General features: G+C 42.9%; 1 protein-coding gene across 3 annotated transcripts in view; it reads right to left on the minus strand.

Annotated features, from left to right (window-relative positions):
• Nucleotides 1-4716: 4716 nt before the first annotated feature.
• LOC144933135 (serine/threonine-protein kinase TAO1-like) overlaps nucleotides 4717-15012 on the minus strand; it is a 33052-nt gene continuing 22756 nt past the window's right edge. For 2 of the 3 annotated variants that reach the window (XM_078857720.1, XM_078857718.1), the window contains 7 exons: nucleotides 13758-13994; nucleotides 12738-12866; nucleotides 11936-12139; nucleotides 11026-11265; nucleotides 10096-10308; nucleotides 9785-9973; nucleotides 4717-8430 (listed from right to left, as the gene is read on the minus strand). In XM_078857720.1, the coding sequence (XP_078713846.1) occupies nucleotides 8044-8430; nucleotides 9785-9973; nucleotides 10096-10308; nucleotides 11026-11265; nucleotides 11936-12139; nucleotides 12738-12866; nucleotides 13758-13994 (1599 nt within the window). In that variant the 3' untranslated portion in view covers nucleotides 4717-8043. The remainder of the gene's footprint in view (nucleotides 8431-9784; nucleotides 9974-10095; nucleotides 10309-11025; nucleotides 11266-11935; nucleotides 12140-12737; nucleotides 12867-13757; nucleotides 13995-15012) is intronic. The other variant, XM_078857719.1, reaches the window with a different exon arrangement.

A 15012-nucleotide genomic window follows, 5' to 3' on the forward strand; every position in this document is an offset into this window, starting at 1 on the left:
AAGATGGGGGGGGGGGGGTAGTGAGTGAAGCGGAATTAACAGTGGGAGATGCTGGCCTGGCCATCCTGCATAGCAGTGTCGTGCCAGTTAAGCAAACGGCGTCTAAACATCACAGGGTTATCACAGCACGACGTATTGAAGTACAACTACAGCACACAACTAATACCATAGCACACCGCTGCAGCCACAAAGCGTTGTCCCCTCGTACACACAGAGTTCTTGAGAGACGCGCACCAAAAGTAACTCTCACGGTGACAAGTTGCAGGGATATTTTATACCGTCGAGGAAATACTTGTACGCATCTACACAACAGAATATACTTCACTGTTTTGTAAAAACGGTACACTGCGCTCGTTTACTTTCGCAAATCGTAGTCCCTGGTGTGGGTGCGAAATTCATTTTTTAAGATGCATTTTTTTACAAGGGAAATCGTCCGCGGAACGCATGGTAGGGTTTTTTTCATGAGCCCTGTATATTAACAGCGCTTAATTGAACAAGCAATCCAAATTTATATTCATCTGTAGAATTAATTCATCTTGCCTTAAACGTATTTCACATTAAATTGAGTATTTCTCAACTGAAGAAACAAGTACATCGGCTCAAGTGGTTCCTTTTGTGAGATTTAATGTTTATTAAAATGTGCAGGTCTTTTTTTCCGCTCACTTTACATTACACCGTATAACTATATGCACAGAACTTTAAAACTTCGAACCAAGTTTTAATCAAAATAGGTGTATCCCCTCCCGTTCAATATATTATGTATTAACACAGTTGTGAAATATTAATTGCAGTAAAACGCAGCGAGAATTCACGTTTCTAGGAGAATTATTAGCGCTAAATAATAAAAACAAATACTGTAAAGTCAGTTCAGCATCTTCACGGCCGCTCAGCTGAACTGGACCGCATGACCAAACGCCTCGATCATAATCATAATAAAAAAATAATACAAGAATCCACTGTGCGTTAATAGTTCACAACTAAGTTACTGTACATCCCAATTCAGTTTCAACCTTTGCCCACAACTCTGTAACACCAATAAAAAAACCAAAGCCTTAACTATTAATAGTTATAATAGAAGCGTCACGGTTCAGTTCGAAAAGCTGTAAATGACACTGCGATTGCAACAGAAGTGATAAACCTGCTCGCCTAAGATTCTCTATGCGAGATGGTGGCAAAACAATCATTTGATTTGTAAGAACACCCAATGTGTTGAGAATTGGTCAAGGAACCCGCTTGCCAGAAGAGCGAGCTCTAATTCCTACAACCAACAAAGCAGAACAAAGGACGAACGTGAAATGAACATCGGTGCGTAATGTTCGGCGACAAGGAAATGGTCCAGCACAGAGATCCAACTTTTTTGTTTTTAAATAAATGATTTAATGCAAATTAAAACAAAACATGTTATTGAACTCATGGAAACGCCACCCATTGTCAACAAACCATTGCCAGATGGGGCGTGCATTTTGCGAGTGCAAGTTGGCGTGCAAGATACAAGCGCACGGAGTGGCAGGGCCACCCCACCTATCTTTCGTTGGGAGGTCACCATATACTCTTAGGTTTTTCGGTAAAGTCACGTAGGAAAAAAATAAATAATAAAAATTCATAATAGAAATAAAATATTATTTCTATTATATATTTTATTAAAAAATAATAGAAATAAAATATTATTTCTATTATATTTTATTATGTATTTTTTACCTACGTGACTTTACCGAAACAACCTAAGAGTATGAATCCTTGCAGTCACGAACGCTTCAAATCAAGGCCACCGCATGCCACCCCCATGCGTCCCCTGGTACAGGAAGCCGTCCGAGTCACAAACCCGCACACTTGATTCGTGAAACCAGCGATCGATTTATGGTGCAAAGATGAGTTCGGCACGACCCAGATGCAAGCGCGATGGGATCCCATCGTTAAGAGAACCCGTAGTTCCGTTCAGTCCCAGTTTTGTAAATCCCCATCTATTTTACTTGCTTAGGAGCTGAAAATAATAACACTGCAATTAAAAACGAAGAACACTGAACGGTCCAACAGTCAATTCATGTTTAGTAAAAAAAAAAGTAGGGCTAAAAGCAGAAAACTAATTTCTTCCACCGGGTAATGTGCATATTGGAGCACTGGGCATATGATAGACATGGCATGCAGCCGCCGAACAATGCATTGTAAATGATAATACGTTTTGCCCCTTTAAAAATGCAACAAAATTCAAGAAATTTAAGCACTATGTATTAATATTATAAATCAGGTTTGGGAGAATTTAAGATCTCGCACGCTGCACAGATCATATTTCCACATGTACCAATTTTTTTAATGTGTTATGCTCATAATCAAATTTACAATAATTGCATGGAGAGACAATGGATTGCGTCTCAAGTTACACATTCTTGCTATAGGGTGTCCCATGAGTGACCAAAAATCAGCAGTCTTTTTTTCACTCCATTTCTGTGATTTAAAACATTGCTAAGCATAAACATTGCTGCAAGTCAAGCGTCAACATTGGCCTAAGGAACAGATGCCACGTTAGAGAAAGTAAAGCATGTGGCTGCATTGGCTTGTATTAATAGAGAATTCGATACCCCCCCATACGATGCAATGTTTCATGCACGAGAGGGCTGCAGCTTGTGTGCGTGTTAGTGTACATATCATTAAAACGGTGGATAGAAAATAGGCTAAATTAACAAACCCATCACTAAATGTGAAATTCGTACTTCCTGATTTTTACGGCGGATTTTTTTGGACTCAACTACGATCAGTACCGAATCATTTTACCTGTGCCCCGCGTAACATGGCTGCGAAACCTGACGGTGGATATTGAAACACAAAGCACAACATAAACAAACCAGCTCAAGCTGACGCCGAGTAAAAGTGATACCTATGCTTAAGTCTGTTTAACTGGTTCTCTGGGTGAGAAGGGCGATGGAGTGTGTTATTGAGGTTGCGAGGTTAGAGGCGTGTGTGAGTGATGTGACATAACTGGATGCCGCTTTCAAATCCGATAACTTTTTGCACACGCGGCACTCAATTTAGTGACATAAACCTTCCCACAAAATTATCGTCGACGCTGTAGTTCACACCTGCACACGAGGAACTTTTTACGACCCACATAAAGCAGAACACGCTGCAGTTAACGGTGCCACGACCCTCAAGAGCTATGCCCACCCCCATGTGCCTGCACTGAAAAAAGGGGGGTGGTGGTGGTGGGAGGGTCACCAAGGAGTCCACGCACCGTCGGAAATGGATACATTGATACTTTTTCGTTATGTGCCTCAACAGAGTCCATGTGCAACAGCAATAATGGGGAGCCCCTAAGCAATATTTTACGTGTTGTTATTTCAGAGTTCTAAACGTGGTGCCGTTGTGCTCCGATGCTCAGTGGACCCCCCCCCCCCCTTTGGTGCCTCAAAGGGATCACTCAGCACAGGCTGTTGCATTAATTGCAGGCCCGGTCAAATTTGTGTAGTTGTGTGTGCATTCAGTGAAATAATGACTAAAGAAACCAGCCTGATGTCAAGATGTGTGTTTTTATATTCTCAAACAATTGAGATATCTCATGAGTGACAGTATTGCACACCAGCTGCTGGCGGTGGGCCTCGTACACTTTGCTGAAGCTCAAAGAGATAAAGTTTCAGCTCATTATTTCACATATATATGTTTAAAGCTTTCCTCTTATAACTAAAGGATGTTTCATGTAACCCCTTGAGATAACAATGGTAGGGGACCCTGTTGTTACATCACTGCCCTCTTGTTTTTTTTACTACATGTATTCTATAGAAAAGTACATGCAGGTGTGGCCTGTGCATGTGCCTAAACAGTGGCGTGCCTTAAGAAATGAATGCTACATTATCAAGGCATCACAAGTCTATTTACCAAGAATACCTTGATCAAACAATTGTTTATCAAGGTTACCTTGCCAAGCATCAGTCACGACCAACCAGTGGCATGGCTGCAATCCAGTTCAGAACATGACCTTCTCCATGCTGTATTACTCGACAAGACATGTGGCTAATTTAAGAAAACACACGTATAGTACTATTCTGTAGGTACCTGGAATTAATCACACCTGACGTGGTTAAAATAGAGCAAACAAGTCTTTCCTACCTGGACCTAACAACCTCACCACTGCTCTCAACAAGGCTCCAGCTCCTGATGTTAATGCCATCAAGGGTCTTCCCCTTCCATACTGCTCATGGGGAACCTATCGTATTTTGAACAGGGATTCATTGAAAGCTGCAGGACATTACAAATCTATGCGCACCTTTTCAGCAAAGAGATATATAAACATCTCGGCAACAAGACCGATCACATTGCTAATGTGTGCAAAACACCTTTACTCAAGTGTCACAGACCCCACTTGTACTGCTCAATTGTAACCTATCCAAGCAGATGGACAGCAGATTTTTACCCCTTTTTCAACGTTTGTTTCTTAATTTCCTGACAGTTGAATAACGCGACACATGGTACCGTATGCTTGTGTAAAGCTTTTAAATGCATGCTGTGCAGTATGGTGGCCGTGGGTGCCTTTTTAGAATGCTTTATCATTAGCTACCAGCAGTGCAGTCCATGGCTCAGCCAAAATATAAACGCACCTGGAAACAACAAACACAACTGGATAAAGTAGTAGGCTAAATATTACATTAACTTAGATCTCTGCACATTCAGAATTTCTAAATGAGTTGACACTCGGAAATTAAAATATCAAGTAACACAAGACATGCATTAAAGTTAAGAACATTTATGCATTTAATTCTTTTTTTACACTTGCTTCAATTCGACAGCGCAATTGCACAATGTATGAAGCCTCCAAGTAACCAAAATACAACTCTTTCACACTCCTTATGGACACATTTACTGTTTTGATTGGCAAGGGTGTTAACTGGATTGTGGTCAATGACAAGAGGGAGTTAACAAATTAGGGCTCAACTGTGGCACCCAAATAACTAACCTCAACCCTGGCTGCAGTAAATACATGGATTTCTAAAGTAGGTGTGTAACATTTGCATCCATTTTTTGGCAAACACCAATGCTAGCCAAACCACAAGCAGCATGGTTTAAACGCTAAACACTGGCAAGTACACCATTTCTCCTGGTTTGGCTTCACACTCAGATAAGCATCCAACTCCGGCTAATCCTCAAACTCAGCCAGACCACTATCAGCTCTGGCAAGAACGAAACTGTGCAGCCTAAGGGCTCAATGTTTGATCAGGCACTAATCCAGACTAAAAATGGCCATCTCTCAAGAACCCTGGCAGAATGCTACCTTCATTGGCTAAGCCTGTATCCTAGTTAGATCCTGATTCAAAACTAGCCTCTCAATACCCCCCCCCCCCGGCTCTGCATCTGGACAGGTGCCAAGTGATGAACAGTGAGTAAATATAAGTACTTGATTCTCCCATTATTTTGGTACCGAGGCATGTCAATGAAGTTTATCATGGTTTTGGTGGTGTTGTATGTATGTAGAACTTCTTTTGCACCGAACGTAGCCAACCATGTTAATCAGTGCGGTATATTTATCTGTTGGTATTAATAAAGGTTACACGTTATTCCTGTGTATACTATACTCAAATATAAGTGAGTTTAGAATACACCAACTGTGACATTTCAACAGAAAAAAAGCAAATCTAAAATGACGTGGCAATGTACATAGGAAGAGTGAAACATGGTGTCGGCCATCTCAAACTCTGGCTTGGGTCTCAAAGTATGGTTAAGCTTGAGTTGTTACCAGGCCTTAAACCTAGAATGGCCAGAACTATGATGAGGCAAGCTGTATAAGCACAAACACGCACTTGGCATCAAACCCTGACTGGGACCTCACATCGGCATAGGCAATCGATCCTAGCACCAACGATCACTTGGCCAACATGCCTGGTGAGACACCACCTCTGGCTAGGCAACAGCTTAGGAAAAACTAAAGCCTAAGGCTTGTTGAGATGCACAGCTCAAAATAAAATAAAAGCATCCAGTTTAACAGCACCTGACACAAATAGCTAAATTTAAACAAGATTGTAATTTGGACAGTTGAGCTCCAATGTGCTTTGTTTTCATTTGAGCCTTCTGCTACGCCAAAAATATTTTTTTATGACAGCTAAATGCCATATAAATAAGAAATATTTAGTCACTTCTTTAAATGTATTTACAAAACCTAAGTATAATTAGTTACATTAACATACATCACATATATTCTCATTACATTAATTCTAAAGCAATCCAGCAAAGGAGTGCCCATTACAAAAGAACTGGGAAGACACTATTCTCTTTAACATCTAATTTAACTCCAAATATACACGAAACACAGTCACCTGCTAAACTGTAAATATCAATTCATGTAAAATGGCTTTGCGATGCTGCAAGTACAAATGGAGGCCCTAAAATGCAGTACTCATTGTTAGACACACCACTGAAGAAACCACATTGAAACCAATCAGGCCACTAGATGGTTGCGATGTTAAAAGAGCAGGCGTGGTTCCTACCGACCAAGTTTACAAGTCATGAACACACGCAAGCTTGCAATAGCTACCGGCACGGCAAATGCTCAACAAAGCCCATGAAGAGGTGATTCTATTTGGCAGCATATGCATTAACTGCTCTGGTATTTCAGGATGCTTGGCACAGTTCTTTACAAGCATTCCCTCCCGTTGCGGGAGTGAACGTGTGATATGATTGAGAGCACCCGCGTCTAAGCTTGTGGCCGGCAGCTGTGCCCAACACCTGGACGCACGGTTACAATACACCAAACTGCCCAGCGCATGTTTACCCTATTCATGCTCGAAGGCTCTAGGCATAAGCGTGTTGAATAAAACTTTTGTTCTTATTTTATAACCATAAAGCATGATTACATTTACTGCAAATGTCACTTCTGATAAGAGGTGATACTATGTGCGCAAAAAAATATGCATGGTGAAAACAAACCACATTTTCTCACAATATTCCACATGTACACACGACGTACAATTGGATGCAAGCACAATTCTCCGATTTCTTTGCCTGAACTGAAAAAGCATGGCTCTAAACGATGGCCACATCTGTCTTTCTGCCAGAAAGGGCCTCTGCTATGTCTACCATTAATGTTCAGTGAGGAATGCTGTTCGAGTATGGAAGAACAAGCACAAGTGTACGACAGCCTTGTATGGGTAATGTATATTTTCTTAGCACAAACCTTTTTTTTTTCAAAACCTAACCCTGTAATGCTGACAATAGTTCAGTGTATCATGCAAACAATGTAATTTATGTGTAAGCTTATTCCACTGAATTTAAACAATAGCTGACAAGGGATGTACACGGTGGAGAGACAAGTGATATCACAGATCCGGGCATTGTGACATATTCACAGTTTAAAACCCAAAAGGTGTAAACGTAATAGAATGGCAGCAGATATATACAGGCAAGCCAGTGCCTAACAAGCACGCCTTAAGTCAAAACAAAAATCATATTTCTATTACTTTGTATAAAAACTTAAAACTAATTCAGCTGCCCCAACACTGTGTTTGTAATGCAGTACATTTATGTTACAAACCCTGGGCTATTGAAAAAAATAACAAAAAGGCCTTAGACATAACCATGGATCCATCAAGAATATGTTGGGCCAAACTAAAAACCCGAGGCCAGTTTTACGCTCTAGTTTTGGCCTAATCCAAAGTGTAAGGACAAAAGAAATGTGGGGCAAATAAAATATTGGCAGACTGCTAAAAGCGATAAGGGCTTTAAAATCCCAATAAATTGGGGGGGTTTGAGCAAATTCTGACTTCCACAGGCAGGAGATGCAAAAATATGAAGACAGATTAGCCAAATGTATACAATGACAATCCCACGCTTAAACGGTCGGTCGTCGGTAACACCACCAAAGCAAACATAAAAAATGGGACTGTGGTGCAAACATAAAGTCCGACTTTCCATCTTGAGTCGTAACAAACACGTGTGCTCACGCCCCGGCTCCTCTCCTGTGGGTCTGGCTCAGTGGCGATGTGACGTGGAGGGAGGGAAGGAGGGGACAGAGCGGGAGCCACGGGCAGTATGCAAGCACACAACCCGGGGGGGGGGCCACCCGTGCTAATTGTAGTAGGATCCATTGGAGAAATGAGAAGAGGCGCTGGAACTGCGACTCATGCCACGGTCGCCCTGTCCTCCGGATGCGGAGGCCGTGCGCCGCATGGGCTGGGGGCTGTTTCTCATGCCAGGGTTGCCTGCACGGCTGCCCCCACTGCCACCGCCGCCGCCACCAGCTCCCCCATAGCCCGACTGGGATCCTGAGTAGCCCTGGGCTCCCGGGTAACTGTGGCTGAAAGCTTCGGCTGGCAAGTTGGAGAGCACCAGGTTACTGAAGCCCAGGCGCACGCTCTCCGAGTCGAAGAGCTCGATCTCGCGAGCCTGGCGCTCCAGGAGGGAGCGGATCTTGTCTGAACGCTCTGTCTGAAGAGCTACCATCTCCTCTTCAATCTAGAGGACACAAAAGGGTTCATGGGGAAACGTAAACATTGGTGTTGTGAACCGTGTCACTTTAGGTGATTTTAAACACATTTTAGTGCTCCAACTCCAATCAATTCTACCATTGCAAGTATAAGAACTAGCAGTGATAAGAGCAACACATGATCAATCAGGCATTAGGTACACAAGCTGACAAAAGTGCATCTGTTTAATATGCAGTCTACAATCACACCAATAACTTTTGTGAAACCATTAAGAGCTCTCCATGCTTATCCACTGTTTCATATTACACTAATTTTGATCACAATAGAAAGACCCATAATAAACGTTTTTGGGTTAGATCGCGTTATTTATAAATGTGCCGTAACCCTCCACCACCCGACACAGCCAATCAGCAAAAAAGTGTCACGTTGACAAAAGACAAATAGTTCACTAATTTAGCCCACCGGTGTGTTGAAGAGTGAATCCACAACATTTACAGTTTTGGAGTACAACCAGCATCATCGGGCAAGTAGCCAGAATTATACATTTGGCTAATTCCGGCGAATTGCCCGATGATGCTGGATGTAATTACCAGGGAAACATCGTACTCAAAAACTGTAAATGTTGTGGATTCACTCTTCAACACACCGGTGGGCTAAAGTAGTGAACTATTTGTCTTTTGTCAACGTGCCACTTTTTTGCTGATTGGCCATGTCGGGTGGTGGAGGGTTACGACACATTTATAAATAACGCAATCTAACCCAAAAATGTTTATTATTAATAATATTGGTCGCGAAAGCCTACGTGTTAAACTAATAGAAAGACTGTTGTGCGAGTGAGGTATTAGTATAAGTAGGGTTGCCGCAATATCATTGTTTACGGTAAGATATCAAATTTCATAATCACGACACAAATTTACCCATAACTTTCTCCGATTCGTATTGTATTGTTTGTGCTTTAGACATTTCACTTAACTTCAGCCTTCCATACATCTTCGAATCATTGTGCCTTTATAAACACTTATAACACACATTACTGTATGACAATTTAAATTAACTTAAATTATGACAATTTCTGCGGAAAAAATAAGCACTTTTCCGAGCAATAATTTAATGGGTAAGAACTCTTTATTTACAACTTGAATTAATGTGTTTGAAAAACAATTTGGAAGGCTGGGTAAATGACATGACACTAAGTGCCCGCAGGGAAGATGCTAAATTAATAAATGATGAAAACCTGTGGACGGCAGCATTGACGTGGGAAAATCAGCATGGGAAAATGCGGTTGTGGATATTATAATCGCACGATATATCGTAGTATAGCCAACTTGCGGCAACCCTGGGTGTGCGCATGCACGTGCACCTATGCGCAAACAAATACATACGTTCACCTTCTGCTCAAGCAGCGCACGGCGCAGGGACACCTTCTGCTCCAGCTCTTTGCGCTCCCGCTCATGCTGCGCATCTGTGCGCATCTTGATCTTGCTCTGGTAGGCGTTGAGCAGCTCCAGCTCCTGCTGCAGCTGCACCTTCAGGGCCTGGCACTCGCCCTCCTGTGCCTCGTCCAGGCGGAGCTGCAAGCGGTAGCAACATTTGGATTTGAGTGACGATTCAACGCCGAGAAGGAACGACCGGCTTAAAATGCGCGCGGATGAAAAATATAAAAGCAGGGGTGAACCCCACCATGACCACTTACCGCCTGTGTGGACATCATCTCGTTGATGGTGTGCTCGTACTGCTCTGCCAAGATGGCGAGTTTGCGCGTCTGCTCGTCCTTGAGGCGCTTGAGCACGGCTTTATGGTCGCCCTTGGGCGTGGTCTCCAGCAGATGGTTGCGCAGAGCCTTGTACTGCCGTGTCTGCACCTTGCACGTGTCCTGGAACTGCTTTTTGATCTGGATTTCTTTTACCTGAATCACGGCAGAAAGGGAGAAAGGGGCAGAGAAGCAAGCTTGAGGTAGCTGTCGATGTCATGTGCATTGTGGAGGCAGTTTCGTGGTGGTGGATTATAGAGATGATGTGCAGTGAACGAAACAACGTTTGTGCATTGAATCATAGAAGGCACAAAAAGGGTTAAGCAAGAAGTTAACAGATTAAAGTAGGACATTACAACATCCATTTGGTTAAAATAGATCCGTGTTTGTGTGCGTAATCATATTTAAAAATTGTGCAAATTTTTGTGCAAACATGAATGATGCCTTTTATTAGATGTGAAATTATGCATATTTTAAAAATACTTGCTTGAGATTACACCCCACTCTCTACATATAACTATTCTCATCAATGAATGGGCAGTTTTTCACGTGACTTGTTTACGAAAGGTGGACTCAAACAGCTGGCGATGCCTTTTTCTTGTAATCGATGTCGTTTTTGTGTTGTTAAATATTGTTTACAAAAAATGCTTCGCATCGATCAAAACCTTTAAAATCCAAAATACCACCGTCCCTTGCTTAAACTACTGCGGGTAACCTCACTCAGAATGACCCACCACACAACACTTCAACCCGACTCGGGCCAAAGTCAATTGGATATCTGTGAAAAAGAGCTTCATAAGCTCATCGCATTCCTCCAGTAAATAAATACTCTTATTCAGATTTCGAAAAGCATCTTAAATGCTCAACACTGACCCTGAGACACTTGGGCTGCTGGCGGATCTCCATGACGTGCTTGCGCCGCAGCTCGCGCTCACGCCCCTTGTTATACTCCATCTGGTTGGCGAGCTCCGTCTGGTGCTGCAGGCGGATCAGCTCGCTGCGCATGCGCTGCACCGTGTTCAGGTGACGGAACTCCAGATCCTGGGTGGCCTCGTGGTGCCGTAGCAGCATCGCATGCTCCGAGTCCTTCTGCATCTGCTTCTTGTTCAGCTCCTTTGTGAGCATGCGACAAACGAACAAGCGCGTACACACACACATAGGTGAGGGAACACCAATACAGTGACATATCCATGGCTGTTGCTACATTACTCTCTTTCCCACCCGATGACGGACGCTTGTGTTGCGCCCGAAACGTCGTTATTTATTTTATTTTATACCTACGTGACTTTACTGAAAGAACCAGAGCGTATGAATTCCTGCAGTTGCAGTCACAAAAGCTTCAAATCAAGATTGTTGCTACATTGTCAATATCAGTTGAAGGTAAGAGGCTACATGCATGAAAATTACATATGCAGTCTAGTCAAATAATAATATTATAAACTTCTAAAAGCAATGTTTAAATAGGAAGTCACGAAGTGCTGTACATAGCTAAAAACAGTATTATAGAAAAAAATCTGAAAAAATTATAAAAGCATGCAGGCTAGTGTTTAGAACATCCCACCAAATTGTTAACCGAAAGTATAAAAAAAAATATTAAGTAAAAAGGCCTTTAAGAACGGGTGTGTATTAAGGTGGAATTTGAACGAGCCGAGAGACCCGATGAACCAAACATCTGCTGTAAGTCAATGCCAGATGAATAGTCTGCTGCCACACGTTATAGGAGTGTTGCATCAACACCATATGGGTATATACAAGATTCACGCGTGCCAACACGTAGCGTTACCTCTCGGAGCAGACCCTGCTCGAGGTTGTGCCTCTCCAGCAGCATGCGCCGCTTGAAGCGCCGGCACTCGAGCTCCAGGTAGTGACGCTGGCTGCGCAGCATGGTCGCCTCCTCCTCCGCCTGGAAGTGCTGAATCGTCTCCTTCTGCCGGGACAGCCACTCCTGCTTCTCTTTCTTGGGCGTGCTTTGATTCTCATTCAACTCCTTGCAAGAAAACAGGGAAATAAGAGGGTATAATATTAGCCCGGATGAACGAGTCAGTTGTCCCCCCCCCCCCCCCCATTGCACCAGTCTCTTTTTACAGATTTAGTAACTGCCGTTAAACTTTTCAAGCGTCGAAAAATGTGATTGGTTGCATTAAAAAGGCGACGCTAAGTTTGACATATCGCTAGTTTTGCAAACATCACAACTGGGGATTGTTAGCGCTTAAACAGTGCACAAGTTGCATTTGCTATATTTCCATACAAAACATCAGAACATATTGGTGTGCAAATTATAAAAAGGATGACAGCTTGGTTTAGGGTCCTACAATAAATGGACTATGATAAGTTATACACATTCTCCAACACCTATGTGCACACAATAGTAAAACCAAATTAATGACTGGACCCAGTGGAGGGAAAAAGGGTGGATAGCCACAACTACTTAAAGCTATGTGGCCAACATTAAAAACAGGATATCAGCCTGCGTTGAACATAATTACTTTGCACAAGTGCTTATTTTCTAACAAAGTGGTAGCATGTGCACTCAAAGCTATGTTAAATTCATGGATACCGTTATCGTGTGACCGTTTTGTCATTACCCTCTTGAGTTGCTCCTTTCGCATGTTGTATTCCCTCTTCTGTGCCTCCAGGAAGCTGTTGAGTTCTTTCTTCTGCTGGGACAAGATGTGCTGCTGGAACTTCTTTTCCTCTGCCCCTGCAGCCTTCACCTGGAATATGGCCAGGTGGCAGAGAAAACGCATTCAGCCTTATGTTTCATCACGGAAAATACAAAATCGTGGCCCATTTATCAAGAAATAATAAATATTACAACTAGAAATCAATTTAAATGTAACGAAATTGTGTCACTCCATCACTCACACAAGCCATTTGCTTACTTCTATTGGCACCATAATCATATGATGTGATTTTAAGGAACATGTATTGTCGATGATGCAAGAATCAATACCAGCAAAAAAGGCAATTATTTGTAAGAGACAACCATAAACTGTGATTACAAACCAATTTTCTTCCACAATGTATTGCTTAAAACAACCAATGTGTGATTATTTTTCCCCAAACATTAAACACACAAATAAACTACAACACTGTTTAGGGCACATGCAGCACTAGAGCTGGGCTATGAGATTATTTCGGGAATCGATGATGCTTCTGAATATCAGTTTGATATCTCAAGTAAACAGATTACACAGAAACAGTTGGAAAACAAATGTCTCCCCCCTCTATTCCCACGTGTGCCGTTAGAAGGTGATGGACGGAACTTGGTGACATCATCGCTACCATCAGCTACTGTTATTTTTCATGCCGATTATTCAAATAGACTCATGCTTACATTTGTCGAGAACACATTTTTTTTTCACTTTAACACCAGATAAGGCCCACTTCACACCTTTGATTAAAACGGCTGGCTACGTACAGTGCGAAAGAAGGTCAAAAGCAACCTGGCCACAAATGATAGCTCACCGACGTGGCTTATCATGTGGAAATGTATAGCAGCCGAATACTCTGAACGCACGTTTCTAAACGACAGCACTGGTCTCCTCGATGAAAGGAGGCCGAGTCGTGCCGAGACGCCGTGCTCGGGCACGTCCATGGCCTACCTCCTTGTCGAGCAGGGCCTGGTGCTTCTTGAGCAGCTTCTCCATGTCGCTGGCGGCTCCATTGGTGTGCGTCTCCAGCTCCTTGTCAAGGCGTAGTCGGTGCTCATCCATTTCCGCCTTCAGTTTGTTTTCCAGCGCCATCAGCTGCTTCTGGTGCTGTCGCCGCATGCGCTTGTAGCCCGACATCTGCTCGCGCAGCTCGCTCTCCTGCTCGTGCTCGTGCATCTGCCGCGTCACCTGAAGAGCAGGAATCACAAGGTGTCATATCATTCGCCTCTTTAAACCTTCGTTTACACTAACAAAAAATGCTTGTAAAATCTCAGTTTAAGTCCCCCACCAAAGAACACATTCCTGCGGAGGGAGCTGGTAGGAACGTTGGGTTGCTCGGTCAATGGCCAGGGTCAACGGCGGCGTGGTGTATTTCGCAAATATGCCCGCATGTGAGGGCGGGCACAAGCCGGCGTGAGTAGGTTAAACGTTGAGTTTAATAAGGGCACCACGGGGTGACCAGCCCCTCCCCACCCAGCCCTACCCCTCCCACCCTCCCCACCCAGCCCCTCCCCACCCTCCCCACCCAGCCCCTCCCCTCCCCACCCAGCCCCTCCCTGCACGATGGACGGACGAACACAATAATCCCGTGGGCTGGTGTAACCAGGAGGTTCCTACCAGTATTATATTTGTCCCCTATGCTACAGACAATATTCTTCATTTTACAAAACCATTTTCAAGTCTAAATTCATAAATATGCATGCATTTATTTATGTTTAACTTTTTTCACTGTACGTAGTGAACAGTGCTAATAGGTGAGGCAAAGACAACAAATGAAAAACAAAAAGCAGTTCTAAAGAAATTAGTTTTAAATCTAGATTTAAAAGTGCATAGCTCCAGTGGCCTCCTAATAAAGGACTATGAAAAAGAGTTTAGAATTGCCTAAACCCGAAAGTTTATCATGGTAAACATTTTCAGTCACTTTTTTCACTTAAGTCCAAGGTCACAAGTCATACATTAGTCTTAATTTCCTTGGTTCCTTTAGTTCAGAATGCGACTCTTACTAAACTGCGTGCGACTAAATTTACTCAAGCAACTGCCGACTCAATAAAGTATCTTATAATGGAGACTAAATTGTTACGTCAACATTACCATTCCTCAAGAGAAATTATGCAATACATCCTGAAAGTGTAATTCCACCTCTGTGCAAAGTCATGGGATCAAACCCAACAAACGAATGCTCTAATTCTGTTGGAAAAACATGCGA

Source organism: Lampetra fluviatilis, chromosome 6 (genome assembly GCF_964198595.1).
Source record: "Lampetra fluviatilis chromosome 6, kcLamFluv1.1, whole genome shotgun sequence".
NCBI lineage: Eukaryota > Metazoa > Chordata > Hyperoartia > Petromyzontiformes > Petromyzontidae > Lampetra > Lampetra fluviatilis.